A 15,190-nucleotide genomic window follows, 5' to 3' on the forward strand; every position below is an offset into this window, starting at 1 on the left:
GCCGATGACTGTGACGTGAGGTGGGCATAGTGCAATGTTGGCGTATGGCGTATCCAGAGGGTTCCACCGTGGATTGTTTTGTGCTTGGGACAGGAACGTCGTCGCAACTTTGTGCTTGAAGGGGTTTGGTGGGCCGGGAGGGGACGAGGTGCATGAGGATATAGTGGGATGTTTGGAGCGCTTGTGCTGTTTTGGGGATTGGAAGGTGAGGTGGGTGTTATTTTGGAGACGGCGCTAGCTAGTGGGCATGAGGAGAGGTGCCACTCTGACGTGGAAGCTAGGCTAGACTCTGAGTAATTGACTTGTGTCACGCAATCGGAAACGGTGTTGAAGGTTATAATAAGTCATCATAGTCGTCAAAATCGCCCAACAAAGGTTGCGGATCGAGAAAAGGTATCATGTCGCCTTCGCGGCCCTCCTGCAGATAGCAACCCTTAATAACAACTGTGTTTAACAAACGGCGAATAGGAGACTTTGTGAAAGATACCTCTGAATTCTAAGAGATCGTCGAGTCTCCTGGCACTGCTGCTCGCATACCTCCCCAGGTCCTTCCATTCAGAAACACAATACGCATCTAATTTGTCCGGGTTCACACCTAGGTCTCCTAACGAGCTCAACACATCCCATACTGATATTCGTGAGTGTCCTGAATGTTCGGCGTAGCTGTCACAGACAGAAGATAGTAGGACAAGATAGCAAGGAACGGGGCTGGTAAGAACGACAGATGCCTGTGACGATGACCGAGAAATTATGAGCGCATAGAATATTTAGGATGGCTGAGTCGAGGATGGCCGCCGCTGCTGCTTGAGATGTCATGTCTATGCGTGATATCGTCTCGCAATCATGACGACTAGTCTTCATGAGAGCGAAGTTGGAGAAAACGCCGGGCCCGTATCAAGTGACACTTGACTAAGTGGCCTACATAGTTGTCGCATCGAAACAGCTTCTTAAAGCTCTTCCCAAAGAAAGCCATGATTTGTTGTACATATTACCTCCCCATAATACAGTACTCATCCTTTCACTACAAATTATGACATGTAATGGTGTCATGGTCCGCCCGCCGTGGCGATCAAGCATTGTCTAAGGCGGAGTTTACTTCTATCAATCGCCTGAGATCTTGAGTCTTCGCTACCGCGGCAGTGGATTCCACCAGCGATCCTACTACTGAGCTACCAGCACCACCATCAGATTGCTGTGCTTTGGCAAGTACCTGCTTGCTGGCCCAGTCGAGATAACCCATCTTACTGACTTCCCAAGGCCGTTTGCCAGGGTCTGCCAATGGCGATTGCGAAAAGGCAGCGACAGCTTCAGGTGTAAGAGGCGGAAGGGACGATATTGCTGAGAACATCGAGCGGTATTGTTCTGGAAGGCTCATGAGTTCAGAAACTTGGGGTGCTTGAAGGAAAGAGAGTTGTTGCAGGCGACGTTCGGAGCGACGGCGTTTTGCTGAAGACAAGCGGACTGCACGAGTCAACAAACGCTTCAAGCGACGTTGCTGCACACCATTAGAACAGGCGGATTCGATGACAAGCTTGGAAGCGTACAGCATCTATTTTTCTTCGTAAGTCATCCATCTCCGTCATGAGCTCTGTTTCACGTTCTGGGGGGCAATCGAGATCGAGGTTCTCTTGGTGAGGGACGACGACGGGAAGATCGGCAGGAATGGCGAATATGTTACGAAGTGACCATGTCTCGAAAAAGTCAAATGCAATGTCCGTGTGGGATTCCAGAAGTGTTTGGAAAGCGACAAGGCCCTGTTCCACTTCTTGCGTGCTATCCCAATCCTCTTTAATCCTTTGTTCTCGCTCGGATGCCCAGCGAAACAGGAAGCCCTCTAGGGCATCAACGGTGTTTGTTATTGCTTCGTTAGCATAGTTGATAATGTCGTCGAGGAGGAGCTGAGGGGAAAACTCAAGAATTTCGGGAAGTAAGGCTGAAGGCACGGTAGGTTGTTGTGCGTTCATCATGGTCGCGTCAAGAAAATCACGACCACGTGATCGATTATTACCGTAAGCAATGCCCATGCCGACTCTGGAGTTGCTTACTCAGCAAATGCGTGTTCCTCCGGCACACGAATCGGTTATAACAGCAAGCACGGCTTTAAACTAGCTTAACCTGCAACATTGACCTTGACTATTAGCTAGCATTGCTAACTGATAGTTCTTCACGATGTCTGCTGTATCGCACGGCACTCGTCACCTTAGACAAGGTATCGGCGGGACCAAACACTATGCCCCTGGGGCAGGTCCTGCTCGATCACTTCATAGCTCTGCGTTCATACCACCACTACGAACGCCCCAAGCGTCCACTACTCAACGAATTTTCACAAACTCTCGTAACCTTGTCTCCAGATTCTTTGCTCATTTAACTACTCCAGGACTTGCACATTCCACCTCAGCTGTTGCAGTCGCTCCGAGTCACTCGCTCGTCCGTCCTGCACATTTCCATTCTACTGCTCAGAGCGTTAAGCATCGTACTCGCTCCCTGTGAGAAATGCGCTTTACCGCCCCTTATCTTTGCCACGCCTTCCTCGCCCGCCTCCCATCCCCGGGAATGTAGCTAATGTTGGTCTTGGCACTGTTCGTTCATTCCATTCTGCGCGCCCCATATTCCAGAATGTTGTGGATAATGTTCCTATTGCCACCCGCGCACTTTGGGAGGCTGAATGGGAACTCAAGGCGAAGAAGAAGGAGGAACGCAAATTGCGCAAAGTTAAGGAAAATGTCGCACCCCCAAAGTCCAAGGAAATGCTCAAGCCAAAGCCGAAGCTCATTGTTGCTCAAATCCCCACCGAAGTCGACATCTCTGAACTTGACCATTACATGCCGCAACCTGCTTTGCCGGAAGTGACGACTTACCTTCTCGTTCCTATCGCGCCTACTCCCACCGCTCGTCTGCCCCTATCTGCACATTCCACCGTGGGAACTAGCTCACTCCATCCGCTTCTTCCTGTACCTGAAATTGCTGCTGCGCATAGGATGCATCGTAATCATTCGCTTCGTGTGTCCACTCTTTTTTCCCGATTGGATACTGCGAACGTGTGGGATGATCCTGGCGTTGGCGTTGATGCCTACGCCTTTGGTCCCGGTTTAGGAGATAATCCGAGCGATAAACAGTGCACGATACTTCGGGTCACATTTGCAGGTTGGACAGCTGCCCAAGTGCGCAGCGTTACTGGAGAAAGCGGACAAGGATGGTGTACTCTCGATGAAGTTTACTCAGACGCTATGTCTACTTCCTCGCAGACGAGTGCCATCGAGGACGAAGAGGTTTTATTAGATCCCCAGTCCGTTGCTTCTAGTATCGAGCTCGATTCAGCATCCTTGTCAGAACTGGACCTTGGCAAAGATGCTGACGTCTGTTCAGACATCGAACTTGATTCGGATGACTGGGACTATGGGCTTGGGTTATCGCCCTCTCCTGACGTACAGGACAACTTCGTTCTGCCAACGCTAGACTTTTCGTCATCATTTGCGCAGGTTGCGTCTCCCACCCAATCATTGGCTTTACCGCCGCAGATTATCCTTCGCACAGCGTCGGAGCTTGCCGAGGAGTTTAGTGGTGTAAGGTCCCCCACTTCATCGTTTTCGCTCTCGCCGTCACTCTCATCGTGCGACCACCTGTCTGATCTGGAGGCAGACACAATTCCACATGTTGCAGAAAGCGAAATAGAGAGGTCGTGGCTGGGTGTTAGCATGGGGCTGAGCTCCTCGTTCACTGAGAGACTTGAGGCGCTGCGATAATTGGAGATTGATCGATGATACATGAATCCGCGTTACTTACGTTCCACTCTCTTTTCTTACTTTCATGCTTTCTGTGTGAATCTAGCTCTCTTAAATATTATGTACCATTTGGAAGCTTGTTCATCGATTCAATGATTGAATATGTATACAAAGATTTTCACAAGAATCAAAGTTCAACGATCTTTTCATTGTGATCTGCAGTCTCGTCAGACGAGTAGTCCTCTTTCAATGCTTCTCATTTGCGCTAGCATGGCCGCATCGGTACAGCGGGAATTTTCCACACAGATAGTTGCAGGGCCCGGATGACAGGACCCAAGTCGCCACATACTTGTCACTTGCGGTCATCACTATGGCCTGAGCGCTGAACTCATAGTTGACACCATCACAGTTTGACTGTGAAGAAGCTGCGAAAGCATTCTTTTCGTCCACCTACCGTGCGTACAAGCTTGCAATGCTCACCCTCATATGAAGCTTTCCGCAGCAACCACCGGGAATAAACGATAATTCTTACGTATAAACCTTCACATATACCCCTATCTCACTTTCGACAAGTATATGCTTCCTTGATTACAAGTATGTGTGCCGCTCATTGTGTTGTTCATTACCGCCCACTAATGAGTCATGCTATCAGTTTGCCTGCCGGTGACATATCTATCATGTTGTAAATTTAGTGCAGAACTTATTCAACCGCCACCTGCGGCGAGAAGACTGTTGGCAGGCAGGACTAGTTTAGGCCGAGAAACCCCCTGACACTGCGATACTGCATGTGATCTGAGGCAAGTTGTCGCTCTGATGTGCTCTTTGCGATCTAACTACCTCGCACAAAGCTCATTTGATGCTTCGGACAATGTACACCAAGTCTAGAACTGAACTGACCCTTATTATAAGACCCTCATTACATGACCTTATATGACCGTGTTGCGAGGCGCAATCTTGCAATGTAAACTATTTATATTTCATTCTCCAACTATGTATTTTAAGCACGAAGTCACAGCTAGTCGAGCGCGGGGTGAAGGAACTCAACAGGATAGAAGCCCATCAAACGTTCTCATGCATACCTGCCTTTAGTTGGCCTAGTAGCTTCGAGCTTGCCAGACGAAGTGTCATTAATGTAACTCAAATGCACTAACAGTGTCATCAAAGAGCGCGATAGTGTCGGTTGACTTATTTTGTTGCTCCGCGTTGTTGACCACCCGGATCTTTCAGTTCATCGAATGTATTCCAATCATGCTGTCATTCGCGTCCAGGCCTGGACAATCGCGGGAAGTACAATATTTATAGTAACCCTGCTAGCAATGATCAAGCAATGATGTCAAAAATGGCTCTTCGTATCTTGTGATGACTTCTGAACAACCCTTACACTGCGAAAAGAACAAAAAGTGACCATGATAAAACATAAAAAAAATTGAGGATGCTTCTTACCGAGACAGCGGTTATCCACTCTTACAGCATGACATGCCTAACGAATTACCGTCCGTAGAATTTCAGCATTTTTTACTAAAATCGGTTGTTCGACCTCGTAATTTTTCGAGGTCTTGTCGATTGCCCGTTGGAGTATGGCCTTTGTCAGAGACACGCGTGTGCTTGCGTAAATTAGCTCCTGCTGGCGGGCATGTAGGCCAACTGAACGCTCTAAGAATGGTTTGGGGGAGTAGTGAGGTTATGCGCTAATTTACTGATCCTGGAGATCAAATGATAAATAGGGTTAGAATGGAGGGGTACGCACGATCTAGCGAGGGTTCATTATTCGTAGGTCCAGGTCAAGGGTATCGCGCCGCATGTTGCAATGCATCTACAGTAACCTCTCAAGGTCAAATCGGTGATTAGAACCATGCGGCACAAAGTATTTGCAGACCGATGTATCAATTTCACGTTCATTGGGAAGAGTGAGAAGTCCAACTATATCGATCTGTAAATAGCTGCAATGCGCTACCAGAGCAAGACGGAAATGCAGTCATGTGCGTTAGGTTCATTGAAGTGGGAGGCAACGAGAAAACGAAGGTTCCAGTACATATTACGCGAGCGCACTCACTATAAGCGCTGTTAACAACTGATACATACGGCGGGGGGTGATATTGCGATCAAAACGGCGTGTCGCTCCGTGCAATGCGTGAACGTATTCCATCACCAAATCCCAACAGAATCTGGGACGGTTGCACGTTACACGGTGAGACATAGCCAGGCAACGCCAATATTTTCTTCAAACAGATGGGCAAAGTTGGACTACAAGTAACCTATGACACTCATGAGCGATAACCAACACGATGCGGCGACAGCTTCCTACTATGATTGATGTTATGACTGGTCCATGTCTTCCTGTTCAGGCTCCTGCAGGACAATCTGCTCCGGTTGTTGAATATTCCCATCGCTTTGGCCAGAATCTGTCGCTGATCCTTTCGCGGGATTACTTATCAACTTGGGTTCCCCTGAGCCTCCGACGTGAATGACGACATTCATTGTCGACTTGACCCTTGTTTTGAATTCCTCGTCATTGTCACCACTATCTTCATTCTCGCTTCCTTCAAGCATCTGGTCAAAAACCTCCACACTACCCGTCTGCACTTCGACGCTCAGCTCGTCCGGCACTATTTGAGGCAGAGAAATGGCCAAAAGCGAGAGATGCGGGATAGCAGCACCCATTGCGCTCAATCGAATCTCTTTAAACCCATCTTCGAGGATCAGAGCCTTGCATCGTCGCAGATAAGCGGCTAGCTTGGTACGTCGCGTGACGCAGATGTTATTCTTGCCTTCGGTATGCAAAGAGCGCGGTGCTGTGGCAGGTGCGGACGGTGCAACTGTTGGGAATGGCCGTGGGGGCGCGAGTTTCCGGATTTTGGGACGGTTATTAAGAGCTGCTGGTTGCGATGTGGTTGCAGGGCTCTTGGTCGCCGACGACCCCGATTGTCCACTGTTGGTGTCCTTGTCCTTTTTGCCCTTTTTGGAGTTAGCCATGGCAACGGCTCCGCCTTGTAGCTTGACTCTTTTCCTGTCATCGGTAGGAGGGACAATTGACTTGCGCTTTCCAGCTGTGCTGCTCATGGCGAGGTGAGACAAAGCCTTTGAGATGAATGGCGGTTCGCTTCCGCGTGGACCAGTGGCAGAATTATATGACTAGATAGCACCAGCAAATGTCACTCAATGACTCGATTGGTGAAAGAATTGAGTCAGGGTACTGGAAGTGCAAGTACTCGGCGAAGTCATCACATTGGAAGGCAGCCTTGAGGCAGCCTACCCTAAATCCGCCACCACCCGGTGAAAAAGTTTAAAGTCCTTCATAAGGCTTCAAATTGAACGTACGGGACATCCAAGGCGTCCCACTCACATTTTCGTCAACAGAAAATCGATATCAAAACGTTCAGAAGAAAGATCTGCCCATCATGAGTCAAGATGTCGCAGAGCAGAACATTCAGATGTGGAAAGTAAAGAAACTCATCAAGAGCTTGGACTCCGCACGCGGGTGTGTCTCCGTAATTTCATCGAATCAGCAGCGATGGATGCTGATCGCGTGCTGTATAGAGCGGGGACATCAATGATCAGCTTGATTATTCCTCCCAAGGTATGCCGATCTCAGCGCCCCTTTTGCCATCTCGCTCATTTCAGTCCACCTGCTACAGGATCAAATATCTCGTGCCTCAGCTATGTTGACGCAGGAATACGGTACTGCAAGTAACATCAAATCGCGGGTGAACAGATTGTCTGTTCTTGCAGCTATCACCAGTACCCAGCAGCGCCTTAAGTTGTACAACCGAGTCCCGCCAAACGGTCTTGTCCTTTTCGTGGGCACCATCCTCACCGACGAAGGTAAGGAGAAGAAGGTGTCATTCGACTTTGAACCTCACAAACCGATCAATACGTAAGTATCTCATCGGATGCATGACCTCGATCTTATGCATGAAACAGGTCGCTTTACCTCTGTGATAACAAATTCCACACTGAAGCTTTATCCGAGCTTCTCGAGTCCGACTCTCGCTTTGGTTTCATCGTCATGGATGGTAACGGCACCCTCTTCGGTACACTCTCAGGCAATACTCGTGATATCGTTCATAAATTCACTGTCGATCTCCCTAAGAAGCATGGCCGTGGTGGTCAGTCTGCGCTACGTTTCTCCCGTCTGCGTGATGAAAAGCGCCATAACTACGTTCGAAAAGTCGCCGAGCACGCTGTGCAGCACTTCATCACGAACGACAAAGTCAATGTGACTGGACTCGTTCTTGCGGGAAGCGCCGACTTCAAGACAGAACTCAGTCAGAGTGACATGTTTGACCCACGCTTGGTCGCAAAGGTGATCAAGGTTGTAGATGTGAGTTACGGTGGTGAGAATGGTTTCAATCAGGTCGGTTCAAGTGTTCTCGTGCTTTTACGTGATGACTAAAATTGAAACGCAGGCTATCGAGCTTGCAGCAGATGCGCTGGCAAATGTAAAGTTCGTGCAAGAGAAGAGGCTTATCCAGAAGTATTTCGACGAAATCAGCCAAGACACGAACAAGTACTGCTTTGGTATTGATGACACGTTGAAGGCGCTGGATCTAGGCGCGGTCGAGACTCTGATCGTGTGGGAAAACCTGGATATCACACGTTATGTATTCCGCAATGCTGCAGGAGGTAAGACGTTTGTTATCATTGCAGATCGCTGGATAACTCATGGATAACGTCAGAGGAGATCATCATTCACGCAAACAAGGAACAGGAGAAAGATCGCGAGAGATTTTTGGATAAATCCACTGGTCTAGAAATGGAACATGTCATTGAACCTCAGTCTCTCCTTGAATGGTTTGCCGAGAAGTACAAGGAGTTTGGAGCAAACCTCGAGTTTGTGACCAATCGGTCGCAGGAGGGTGCGCAATTCGTAAAGGGCTTCGGTGGAATAGGCGGCTTGCTTCGCTACAAAGTCGACCTGACAAACCTTGCGGCCCTTGATGATGAAGAAGACGAGTTTTACAGCGATGATGATGATATCTGACGTTATGGTTGGCTCTTCGGAGCCCCGTCCACTGATGGCACGTCGGGCGGGGCGGGGGCAGGGGAGGTAAGGGGAGAACAGCAGGACCGGGTTGCGCGAGTTTCTGCATGCGGTCATCAGTTCAGTTGTTATACGCCAGTACTTGGTCTAAAGGTCCGTTCCCCTTCACATTTCATGGAATTTCCTGATAATAGTTATCTCAGGTAAACGGTTCTTGGAGCGTATGAACTACTACATGCGAGTGGTGTCATACTGTTGTTCGCCGATGAGTAGTTTCAACCTATGTAGTTGTATCCTATTGTTCGTTTGATCAATGCATTTATTGTGTGGTGCAGTCCCTCAGATCTCTGTGCTTTGTCCAGCATGCTCTTCGACTGAGTCAACCAAGTGTCAACGTTGCAAGATGTTTATTGTCTGTGGCAACTGTGGCACCTGGTCAAAGCGCATTCAACGGGACGTGACGACGCGCGTGACGTCACACGTCCACCTTGCGCCCACCTGTGGTATTTATTGACAACGATATAAACAGACGCGACGATTCGGGATCCACAATTTCAAGCTCATATTTCTTGACTTCTAACACCCATTTTACAACATCTCCCGTTCTATAACTATGGCTGGTGAGTTCGATTTTATTGCATGCATCACAACAACTCCTATATAATGTGCCTGTAGGAAGAAAACGAGCTGCAGAAGAATCTGCCACCGAGAAGCGCGAGACGCGCAGTGCCAAGGTACCCAGAACAGAGGGTCGAAAGAGCGCCAAGGGCACCGGGAGGAAGGGCGCAGCTCGATTGAAGGTCTGTGTCCCCCGCATACCTCAGCCCCTAATTCTCACTGTGTAGTATGACTAGACGGGGATGGGTGCTACTGCGTTCAAGTCGCGTGCTCAACCCTTACATGTTAACATTTCACACACTAGGCCTCCCACTGACGTTGAGTCGACGGATCCTGGGTTCGTGGAGGCTATAGAACTCGCTTCATCGAGCTTTTCTACTGGGAGCTTCGGATGGAAAGCGAGCAAGCGCATCACTGTGAATTTGCCCAAGTTGGAGGGAGAGGAGGAAGATGAAAAAGTGCATGTCATGTTAACGTGAGTTCTATTAGCGAGTTTTTGGTGGTTCCCTTTGTAATCTATCACTGGCCAGAATCAATGCCACTGTCATTGGCAGCAAAGGTGCTAAGGAGGATGTTGAGGAGGGTGAGGAGGGTGAGAAATTGGGGGAAAAGGTGGGAGAGAAAGCTGAAGAGAAAGCTGTAGAGAAAGAATCCGAGGGGGTGGACGAACCTGCACAAGAGGAACCTGCTCCTCCTGCAGAAGAAGCCGAGGGAACAGAACAGGAGGCTTCATAAGCTGTATTTTTATTCGTGCGTTGACAAAGTCCTAGTTCCTGTTTTTTTTTTTTGTTTATCCGAGAGGTCCATGCTATCTACGCTACTGCTTTACATGTGACTGAATTGAATTCGAATGATGGGTGCTTTTTTTTCTCATGTCAGCATATGCTGCTGTCGCATGTGAGCATACCGCGTGCACAGACTGACGTTACTTCGGAAGCCCTTATGAATTAAGCGCCCATGTATAAACCACATTAATCCCGTTTCAAGCTCGTTTGTTCAACTCACTCAGACGTCGGTTCTGAGGAAGTGAAAATGGTGCTCCAGACTGGCTCGGAGAAAGCGCCAGCAGTCACGAAAGACTCGGAGGTCCCATCATACTACACGACTCGCCATATTACTAGCCATCAAACGAAATCCCGTCGGTTACAACTAGCAGCTGTGAAACTGGTTACATGTCTCTGCCTTGCATCATGGGTTTATCACTTCGCTCTCCCCGGCCGCCCTGTGGCTCCACCTCTTCATACCAAGTACTCTGGAGCCTTGCTGGACGACCCCGCATCCGAGTTTGCAGACGACGACTTCCCTCTACGTGCACATGAACCCTGGGACATCTCTGTGGACTTCCCCTACCCTCGCACACTATCCTACGAGGTGACAGAAGGTACATGGTTGCGACTCGACGTGAACCCCGTGAGTGGGGATATCGTATTTGACATGGCAGGGGATATATATTGCCTGCCGGGTGATGCGTATCTAGGAGCTACTGGAAGAGTAGGAGGGAGAACAGAAGCGGTGCCAGTCCTCACAGGTGTCCCACACGATGCGGATCCGCGATTTTCACCTGCAGGCGACAAGCTCGCATTCAAAAGCGATGCGGGGCTCGGCGCTGACAATCTGTGGGTGATGCCCTGGGCAGAGGACGGGTGCACGGCCATGGACGTCCGCGCGCATGTCAGCTCATCGCATGAACTTGAGCTGAAGATCAACGATGAGGAGCAACTCGCACGAGGTATGAAGGAGACAGGCGAGAGGAAATTGAGGAGATTGACAAGGGAGGGAAGGGTAAATGGTGAGCAATATACATTACTACTTCTCCGCCAAGGCAGGATGCTCATGAAAGTATAGCGCAGCGCATCACGAATGAGACGTACAACTGGGTGTCTGACCCACGCTGGCATCCTTCAGGGGATAAGGTCGTCGCAACGAAATGGTACTACTCTTCACGCTCGCTTGGAGCTGGCGAAGGATGGGAGTTCCCCGTTCCCGCTGTCCACGCCCAGTCGCAGGTCGAGGCAGGCGCAGGAAAGCGTCTGGTGTCAAAGAGCCTACCTATGGGGTGGACAAAGGCGGACTACGTAGAGCAGCAGATCGGACACGAACAGTTCATATGGGCGGGCGATGATGCGCTGATTTATGCCGGAAATGTGAGGGATGTTGATGGCAGTTACACATATTCCAAAGGTGCGTTAGCATTCGCTGTTTCATCCATGCGCTATGTACTTGTTCCTCATGTGCATGCAGATGTCCATCGGGGTATCTACGCAATCTTCCAGCGCAACTTGACGACGGGCGTGGAAAAGACGCTCATTGACGCCTTCCCTGGTGGTGCAAGCCGGCCTATACTCTCGCGTGATGGACGCACGCTTGCGTTCGTGCGCCGTGTGAGGGACAAGGAAGCACTCGTGCTCAAGTGAGTAGTGATTTACTTATGGTGTTCTTGAGTTTGTGTAAACTCCCCAGTGCTGTTGATCACCACAGCTTTTACATCTATATCCTTGTATTTATGTCCTATAACTTGACTTAACTGACATTCCTTCGATAACAGGGATCTTAACACAGGCACTCTGCATCATATCTGGCACGGGCTCACCTACGACCTCTCGACAATCTACGCGCCGATGGGTACATACCCGTCTTTTGCATTCACGCCTTCTTCGTCCTCGCCGGGCATCATTATCTGGGCTGCTGGGCAGATCTGGCATGTCCCATTGGCGCACAACGCAGAGGGGGAACTTGTCGCAGCGACCAGAGCCACCAACAACGCAGACCTTACGCCAAAGGTGATCCCGTTCACAGCGAAAATCTCTAAGAAGCTGGCAGAAACTCGGCGTGTGAAGACAGATGTGCGCAAGTTTGAATCAGGCCCGCAGCGCGTGCGTGCCTTCACCCAGCTCGCGTTGGATGAATCTGGCGAGCATGCAGTATTTGCAGGCGCAGGCCAGACATGGGTGCAGGTGCTTGGGGGTTCCTTCATCGACCCGACTACCTTGGACCCCGTCGATGACACCAACTTTCTTCGGACTTCAACGCCTGCCCAGCGTATTCCGCACCTGCACCCCTCCGCAGGATACTACTCACCTTCCTTCGTTCCCGCGTCTACCTTCGTTTTGCACGCACGCTGGGATAATACATATTTCTCGTCCCTTGAGCTGGCAAATCTGAAGAGTGGACAAGTGCGGGAGGTCGCTGGACTCCCCATGGGACGGTGGTTTGGTGCTATCGTAAGTGGATCCATGGAAAACGGTGTGCGGACAGTTGTGCTGGTGAAGACGGGTGGGGATGTGTTGACCGGTAACGTGGTGGCTACTGCACAAACTGGAGTCTGGGTCGGAGAGATCACGCTTCCGTCCCATTCCTGCTCCGAAGGCACGGTCGAATTAACCAACCTGCGCTACGTCCAAAGTAGCATCGACCCTTCTGATGTCTTCAAGCTGTCGTTCGTGGATGGCAAGTCTAGTGAAGTCCTCGTTCAGCAATCTGACAGTGTACTTCGGGTCTCATTGTCCGACGGTGCTGAGGAGGTGGTTGTTCGGGGGAAGGAAACTGATGAGCTCATTTTTTCACTATCTGGATCTGTGCCTTCGATATCTTCAAGACTTGCTGGACATAACCAAGCAACAGGGGGCGCGGCGTTTGTCAGCTTATTTCACGTATATTATGTGTCACCTTCCTCGGTGGATTCTGAGAAAGCGATGTGGGCCAAGCCTGGGAAGGCACCGAAAAACTTGGCGCGTCTGAGTGGAGACGGTGGTCATGATGTCGTGTTTAGTAGTGATGGAAGTGTGATTGGATGGTTCCTTGGTGCGTTCGTTTCTCTCCTAAATTCTTCGTATTCCACTGTGACCTAGCTAACTGCTATACGAATTAGGTCCATACCTCCATACTCTTCAGCTCTCCCTCCTTCCCTCATGCACGAGCGCAATCGAAGCTGACACATCTAACTTCGGAATCGACTGTGTCCGAGGCTTGTTGGATGTTACAGCAGTGGATGTTGTTTATACCCCTGATGTACAACGGTTGTCCAGCGAGGCGCGCAACTCAATAGCGGATAGCCCACAGAGATCAATTTCAACAGAGAGCAACGCTGATGTGGTCGTCATCCACAATGCGACAGTCTTGAGTATGGAGAACGGCGTACTCACGCAGGATTTAAGACTAGGCGCGAGCGTTGTCATTCGGAGTGGAGTCGTGGAGGCCGTTGGCGGCCCGGGTGTTGGCGAGGGACTACCGGGGGCATTTGAAATCAACGCTGAGGGCGGTCGGTGGTTTCATCTATAATCTGTGGAAAAAAGCTGATGTTGCGTGACGCGTAGGGTACGTCATTCCAGGTTTCATTGACTCACACGCACACTGGGCTGGCACCGAAGACAAGTACCCAGCAACATCATGGGAGATGCAGACTTTCCTTGCATATGGCGTGACTACACTACACAAGTGCGTGATTTTTAATTTTCTCTCCACACATTCATTGACCTCCCGAACCTACAGCCCAAGCTTACATAATTCCCTCGGCTACGTCGAGCGCGGACGCATTGAGTCCGGACTTATGGCTGGCCCACGGCTCTTCCATACCGGTACAGTCATATATGGTGCATCCGAATACAGCATCCATCAGGACATTGCAAGCATGCGCGAGGCGCGTGAAGCACTTATACGGATCAAGGCTGAGGGCGGAGATGCGAGCTGGAGCTATAAGAACTACAATTTGCCAACAAGGGCTGCAAGACAACGGTTATTAACAGCTGCACGTCAAGTGGGGATGCTGTGTGTGCCCGAAGGTGTAAGCGTCTGTTTTCTGGTCCGGTTGAGTGGGCCACTGATTGCAATCGTAGGGAATGAACTATGATTGGGATTTGACGTATATTATGGATGGTAAGTGTTCGACTCTAAGCCTAGAGTAGTTGTTGATTAGACTAGGGATGACAACGATCGAGCATAATATCCCTGTGTCCGTCCTATATGATGATATCCTTACGCTCTATACGATGAGCGGGACTGGATCTACTCCAACGCATATCGTCGATTATGGAGGCATGTTCGGAGAGCAATATCTTTGGGCAACAGAGGATATTCCGAACGACCCGAAGTATGTCTCTGCTTCAGCCTTTAACTACGTACGCTCAATAACTCGCTATCAGACTCCGCACGCACACACGGCACGACATCCTCGAAGGGGTCTCAGAGAGCACAAGCCGGCCGTTCAATTGTATGCTTCACGTGTATTCATACCTAGTGACAAGCCGGTTGACTTTTTCGTCCCAGCTATGGCACTATGGAACGTTTCTGCATCCGTTGCGAATATGGTGCATAGAGGGCTGCGCGCCCATATCGGGGCGCACGGTGAGCCACCTCTTGGACTCATGTACCATCAAGAGATGTTCTACGCCAAAGCAGGCGGGCTGAGCAATTATGAGGTTTGTTTCCCCTACATCACACTTGTTTGTTGAGTCTGATTTAACTTGACCTCGTTTCAGGTGATTCGCGCAGCAACTGCAGATGCCGCAATCACTTTTGGTCTTTTTGACAGCCTCGGGTCCGTCTCGGGCGGTAAACTTGCAGACCTCGTCATTTTCCCGCCTGGCTTTGACCTGTTGCAGGATGATATCCGTCACACGCGGAATATCAGGTATGTCATCCGTGGTGGGCGGATATGGGATGCGGAGACCATGGAGGAGGTGTGGCCCATCAAGAGGAAGCAGGTGCTTCCGCCGTTCAATGCAGAGTAAGAGCAGAAGTCTAGCTTGTAGTGGATCTTGGAGGTCCATAGTGAGCTGGAGCAACCGGGCCGTAAACACCGTGAGTAGTAGTGTCTGGCCACCAGCGGACTGTCGACCTTTATTTAGCGCTTCAGGCGCTAAGTTCAGGGATT

General features: G+C 50.1%; 7 protein-coding genes across 7 annotated transcripts; 4 read left to right on the forward strand and 3 right to left on the reverse strand.

The window, feature by feature from the left end:
* Positions 1-488: 488 nt before the first annotated feature.
* DFJ58DRAFT_610184 (uncharacterized protein) lies at positions 489-749 on the reverse strand (the record flags this gene model as incomplete). The annotated part of the gene is made up of 1 exon (XM_041380869.1): positions 489-749. A coding segment is annotated over one exon (261 nt), but the record flags the coding sequence as incomplete, so codon positions are not given.
* A 162-nt stretch (positions 750-911) lies between these two features.
* DFJ58DRAFT_704834 (Mis12-domain-containing protein) lies at positions 912-1,979 on the reverse strand. The gene is made up of 2 exons (XM_041383689.1): positions 1,545-1,979; positions 912-1,495 (listed from the first exon to the last, which is right to left on the reverse strand). The coding sequence occupies exons 1-2, from the start codon at positions 1,965-1,967 to the stop codon at positions 1,070-1,072; spliced, it is 849 nt and encodes a 282-aa protein (XP_041242356.1). The 5' UTR covers positions 1,968-1,979; the 3' UTR covers positions 912-1,069.
* Positions 1,980-2,062: 83 nt separating this feature from the next.
* DFJ58DRAFT_795448 (uncharacterized protein) lies at positions 2,063-3,931 on the forward strand. Its single transcript, XM_041390524.1, has 2 exons — positions 2,063-2,431; positions 2,470-3,931. The coding sequence occupies exons 1-2, from the start codon at positions 2,170-2,172 to the stop codon at positions 3,741-3,743; spliced, it is 1,536 nt and encodes a 511-aa protein (XP_041242357.1). The 5' UTR covers positions 2,063-2,169; the 3' UTR covers positions 3,744-3,931.
* Positions 3,932-5,701: 1,770 nt separating this feature from the next.
* On the reverse strand, positions 5,702-6,961 carry DFJ58DRAFT_459523 (uncharacterized protein). The gene is made up of 2 exons (XM_041380494.1): positions 6,028-6,961; positions 5,702-5,977 (listed from the first exon to the last, which is right to left on the reverse strand). The coding sequence occupies exon 1, from the start codon at positions 6,780-6,782 to the stop codon at positions 6,039-6,041; it is 744 nt and encodes a 247-aa protein (XP_041242358.1). The 5' UTR covers positions 6,783-6,961; the 3' UTR covers positions 5,702-5,977; positions 6,028-6,038.
* Positions 6,962-6,965: 4 nt separating this feature from the next.
* On the forward strand, positions 6,966-9,045 carry DFJ58DRAFT_795454 (peptide chain release factor eRF1/aRF1). Its single transcript, XM_041390525.1, has 7 exons — positions 6,966-7,200; positions 7,260-7,299; positions 7,358-7,596; positions 7,644-8,076; positions 8,129-8,345; positions 8,399-8,856; positions 8,907-9,045. The coding sequence occupies exons 1-6, from the start codon at positions 7,121-7,123 to the stop codon at positions 8,701-8,703; spliced, it is 1,314 nt and encodes a 437-aa protein (XP_041242359.1). The 5' UTR covers positions 6,966-7,120; the 3' UTR covers positions 8,704-8,856; positions 8,907-9,045.
* Positions 9,046-9,199: 154 nt separating this feature from the next.
* Positions 9,200-10,121, forward strand: DFJ58DRAFT_795456 (uncharacterized protein). Its single transcript, XM_041390526.1, has 4 exons — positions 9,200-9,323; positions 9,379-9,503; positions 9,558-9,796; positions 9,852-10,121. Exons 1-4 carry the CDS (start codon positions 9,317-9,319, stop codon positions 10,054-10,056), a joined length of 576 nt encoding a protein of 191 aa, XP_041242360.1. The 5' UTR covers positions 9,200-9,316; the 3' UTR covers positions 10,057-10,121.
* A 137-nt stretch (positions 10,122-10,258) lies between these two features.
* Positions 10,259-15,183, forward strand: DFJ58DRAFT_459532 (uncharacterized protein). The gene is made up of 12 exons (XM_041380495.1): positions 10,259-11,110; positions 11,167-11,502; positions 11,563-11,731; positions 11,867-13,122; positions 13,190-13,579; positions 13,635-13,755; positions 13,810-14,101; positions 14,154-14,193; positions 14,239-14,407; positions 14,460-14,527; positions 14,584-14,735; positions 14,796-15,183. The coding sequence occupies exons 1-12, from the start codon at positions 10,354-10,356 to the stop codon at positions 15,045-15,047; spliced, it is 4,002 nt and encodes a 1,333-aa protein (XP_041242361.1). The 5' UTR covers positions 10,259-10,353; the 3' UTR covers positions 15,048-15,183.
* Positions 15,184-15,190: the final 7 nt, after the last annotated feature.

Source organism: Suillus subalutaceus (assembly GCF_016647625.1).
Source record: "Suillus subalutaceus strain FC151 chromosome Unknown DFJ58scaffold_76, whole genome shotgun sequence".
In the NCBI taxonomy this organism is placed as follows: Eukaryota; Fungi; Basidiomycota; class Agaricomycetes; order Boletales; family Suillaceae; genus Suillus; species Suillus subalutaceus.

Excerpts from the sequence above, each read along its gene's own strand:
- DFJ58DRAFT_459532 (XM_041380495.1), top strand. The coding sequence starts at position 10,354 with ATGGTGCTCCAGACTGGCTCGGAGAAAGCGCCAGCAGTCACGAAAGAC. Across the intron at positions 11,111-11,166 it reads AAGGGAGGGAAGGGTAAATG|CGCAGCGCATCACGAATGAG; the intron begins GTGAGCAATATA and ends ATGAAAGTATAG. Across the intron at positions 11,732-11,866 it reads AAGGAAGCACTCGTGCTCAA|GGATCTTAACACAGGCACTC; the intron begins GTGAGTAGTGAT and ends CTTCGATAACAG.
- DFJ58DRAFT_795456 (XM_041390526.1), top strand. Across the intron at positions 9,504-9,557 it reads AGGGCGCAGCTCGATTGAAG|ACGGGGATGGGTGCTACTGC; the intron begins GTCTGTGTCCCC and ends TAGTATGACTAG. Across the intron at positions 9,797-9,851 it reads AAAGTGCATGTCATGTTAAC|AATCAATGCCACTGTCATTG; the intron begins GTGAGTTCTATT and ends ATCACTGGCCAG.
- DFJ58DRAFT_795454 (XM_041390525.1), top strand. The coding sequence starts at position 7,121 with ATGAGTCAAGATGTCGCAGAGCAGAACATTCAGATGTGGAAAGTAAAG. Across the intron at positions 7,597-7,643 it reads CCTCACAAACCGATCAATAC|GTCGCTTTACCTCTGTGATA; the intron begins GTAAGTATCTCA and ends TGCATGAAACAG. Across the intron at positions 8,077-8,128 it reads GTGAGAATGGTTTCAATCAG|GCTATCGAGCTTGCAGCAGA; the intron begins GTCGGTTCAAGT and ends ATTGAAACGCAG.
- DFJ58DRAFT_459523 (XM_041380494.1), bottom strand. The coding sequence starts at position 6,782 with ATGAGCAGCACAGCTGGAAAGCGCAAGTCAATTGTCCCTCCTACCGAT.
- DFJ58DRAFT_795448 (XM_041390524.1), top strand. The coding sequence starts at position 2,170 with ATGTCTGCTGTATCGCACGGCACTCGTCACCTTAGACAAGGTATCGGC. Across the intron at positions 2,432-2,469 it reads TCCGAGTCACTCGCTCGTCC|CATCGTACTCGCTCCCTGTG; the intron begins GTCCTGCACATT and ends CAGAGCGTTAAG.
- DFJ58DRAFT_704834 (XM_041383689.1), bottom strand. The coding sequence starts at position 1,967 with ATGATGAACGCACAACAACCTACCGTGCCTTCAGCCTTACTTCCCGAA. Across the intron at positions 1,496-1,544 it reads TACGAAGAAAAATAGATGCT|CAACGTCGCTTGAAGCGTTT; the intron begins GTACGCTTCCAA and ends AATGGTGTGCAG.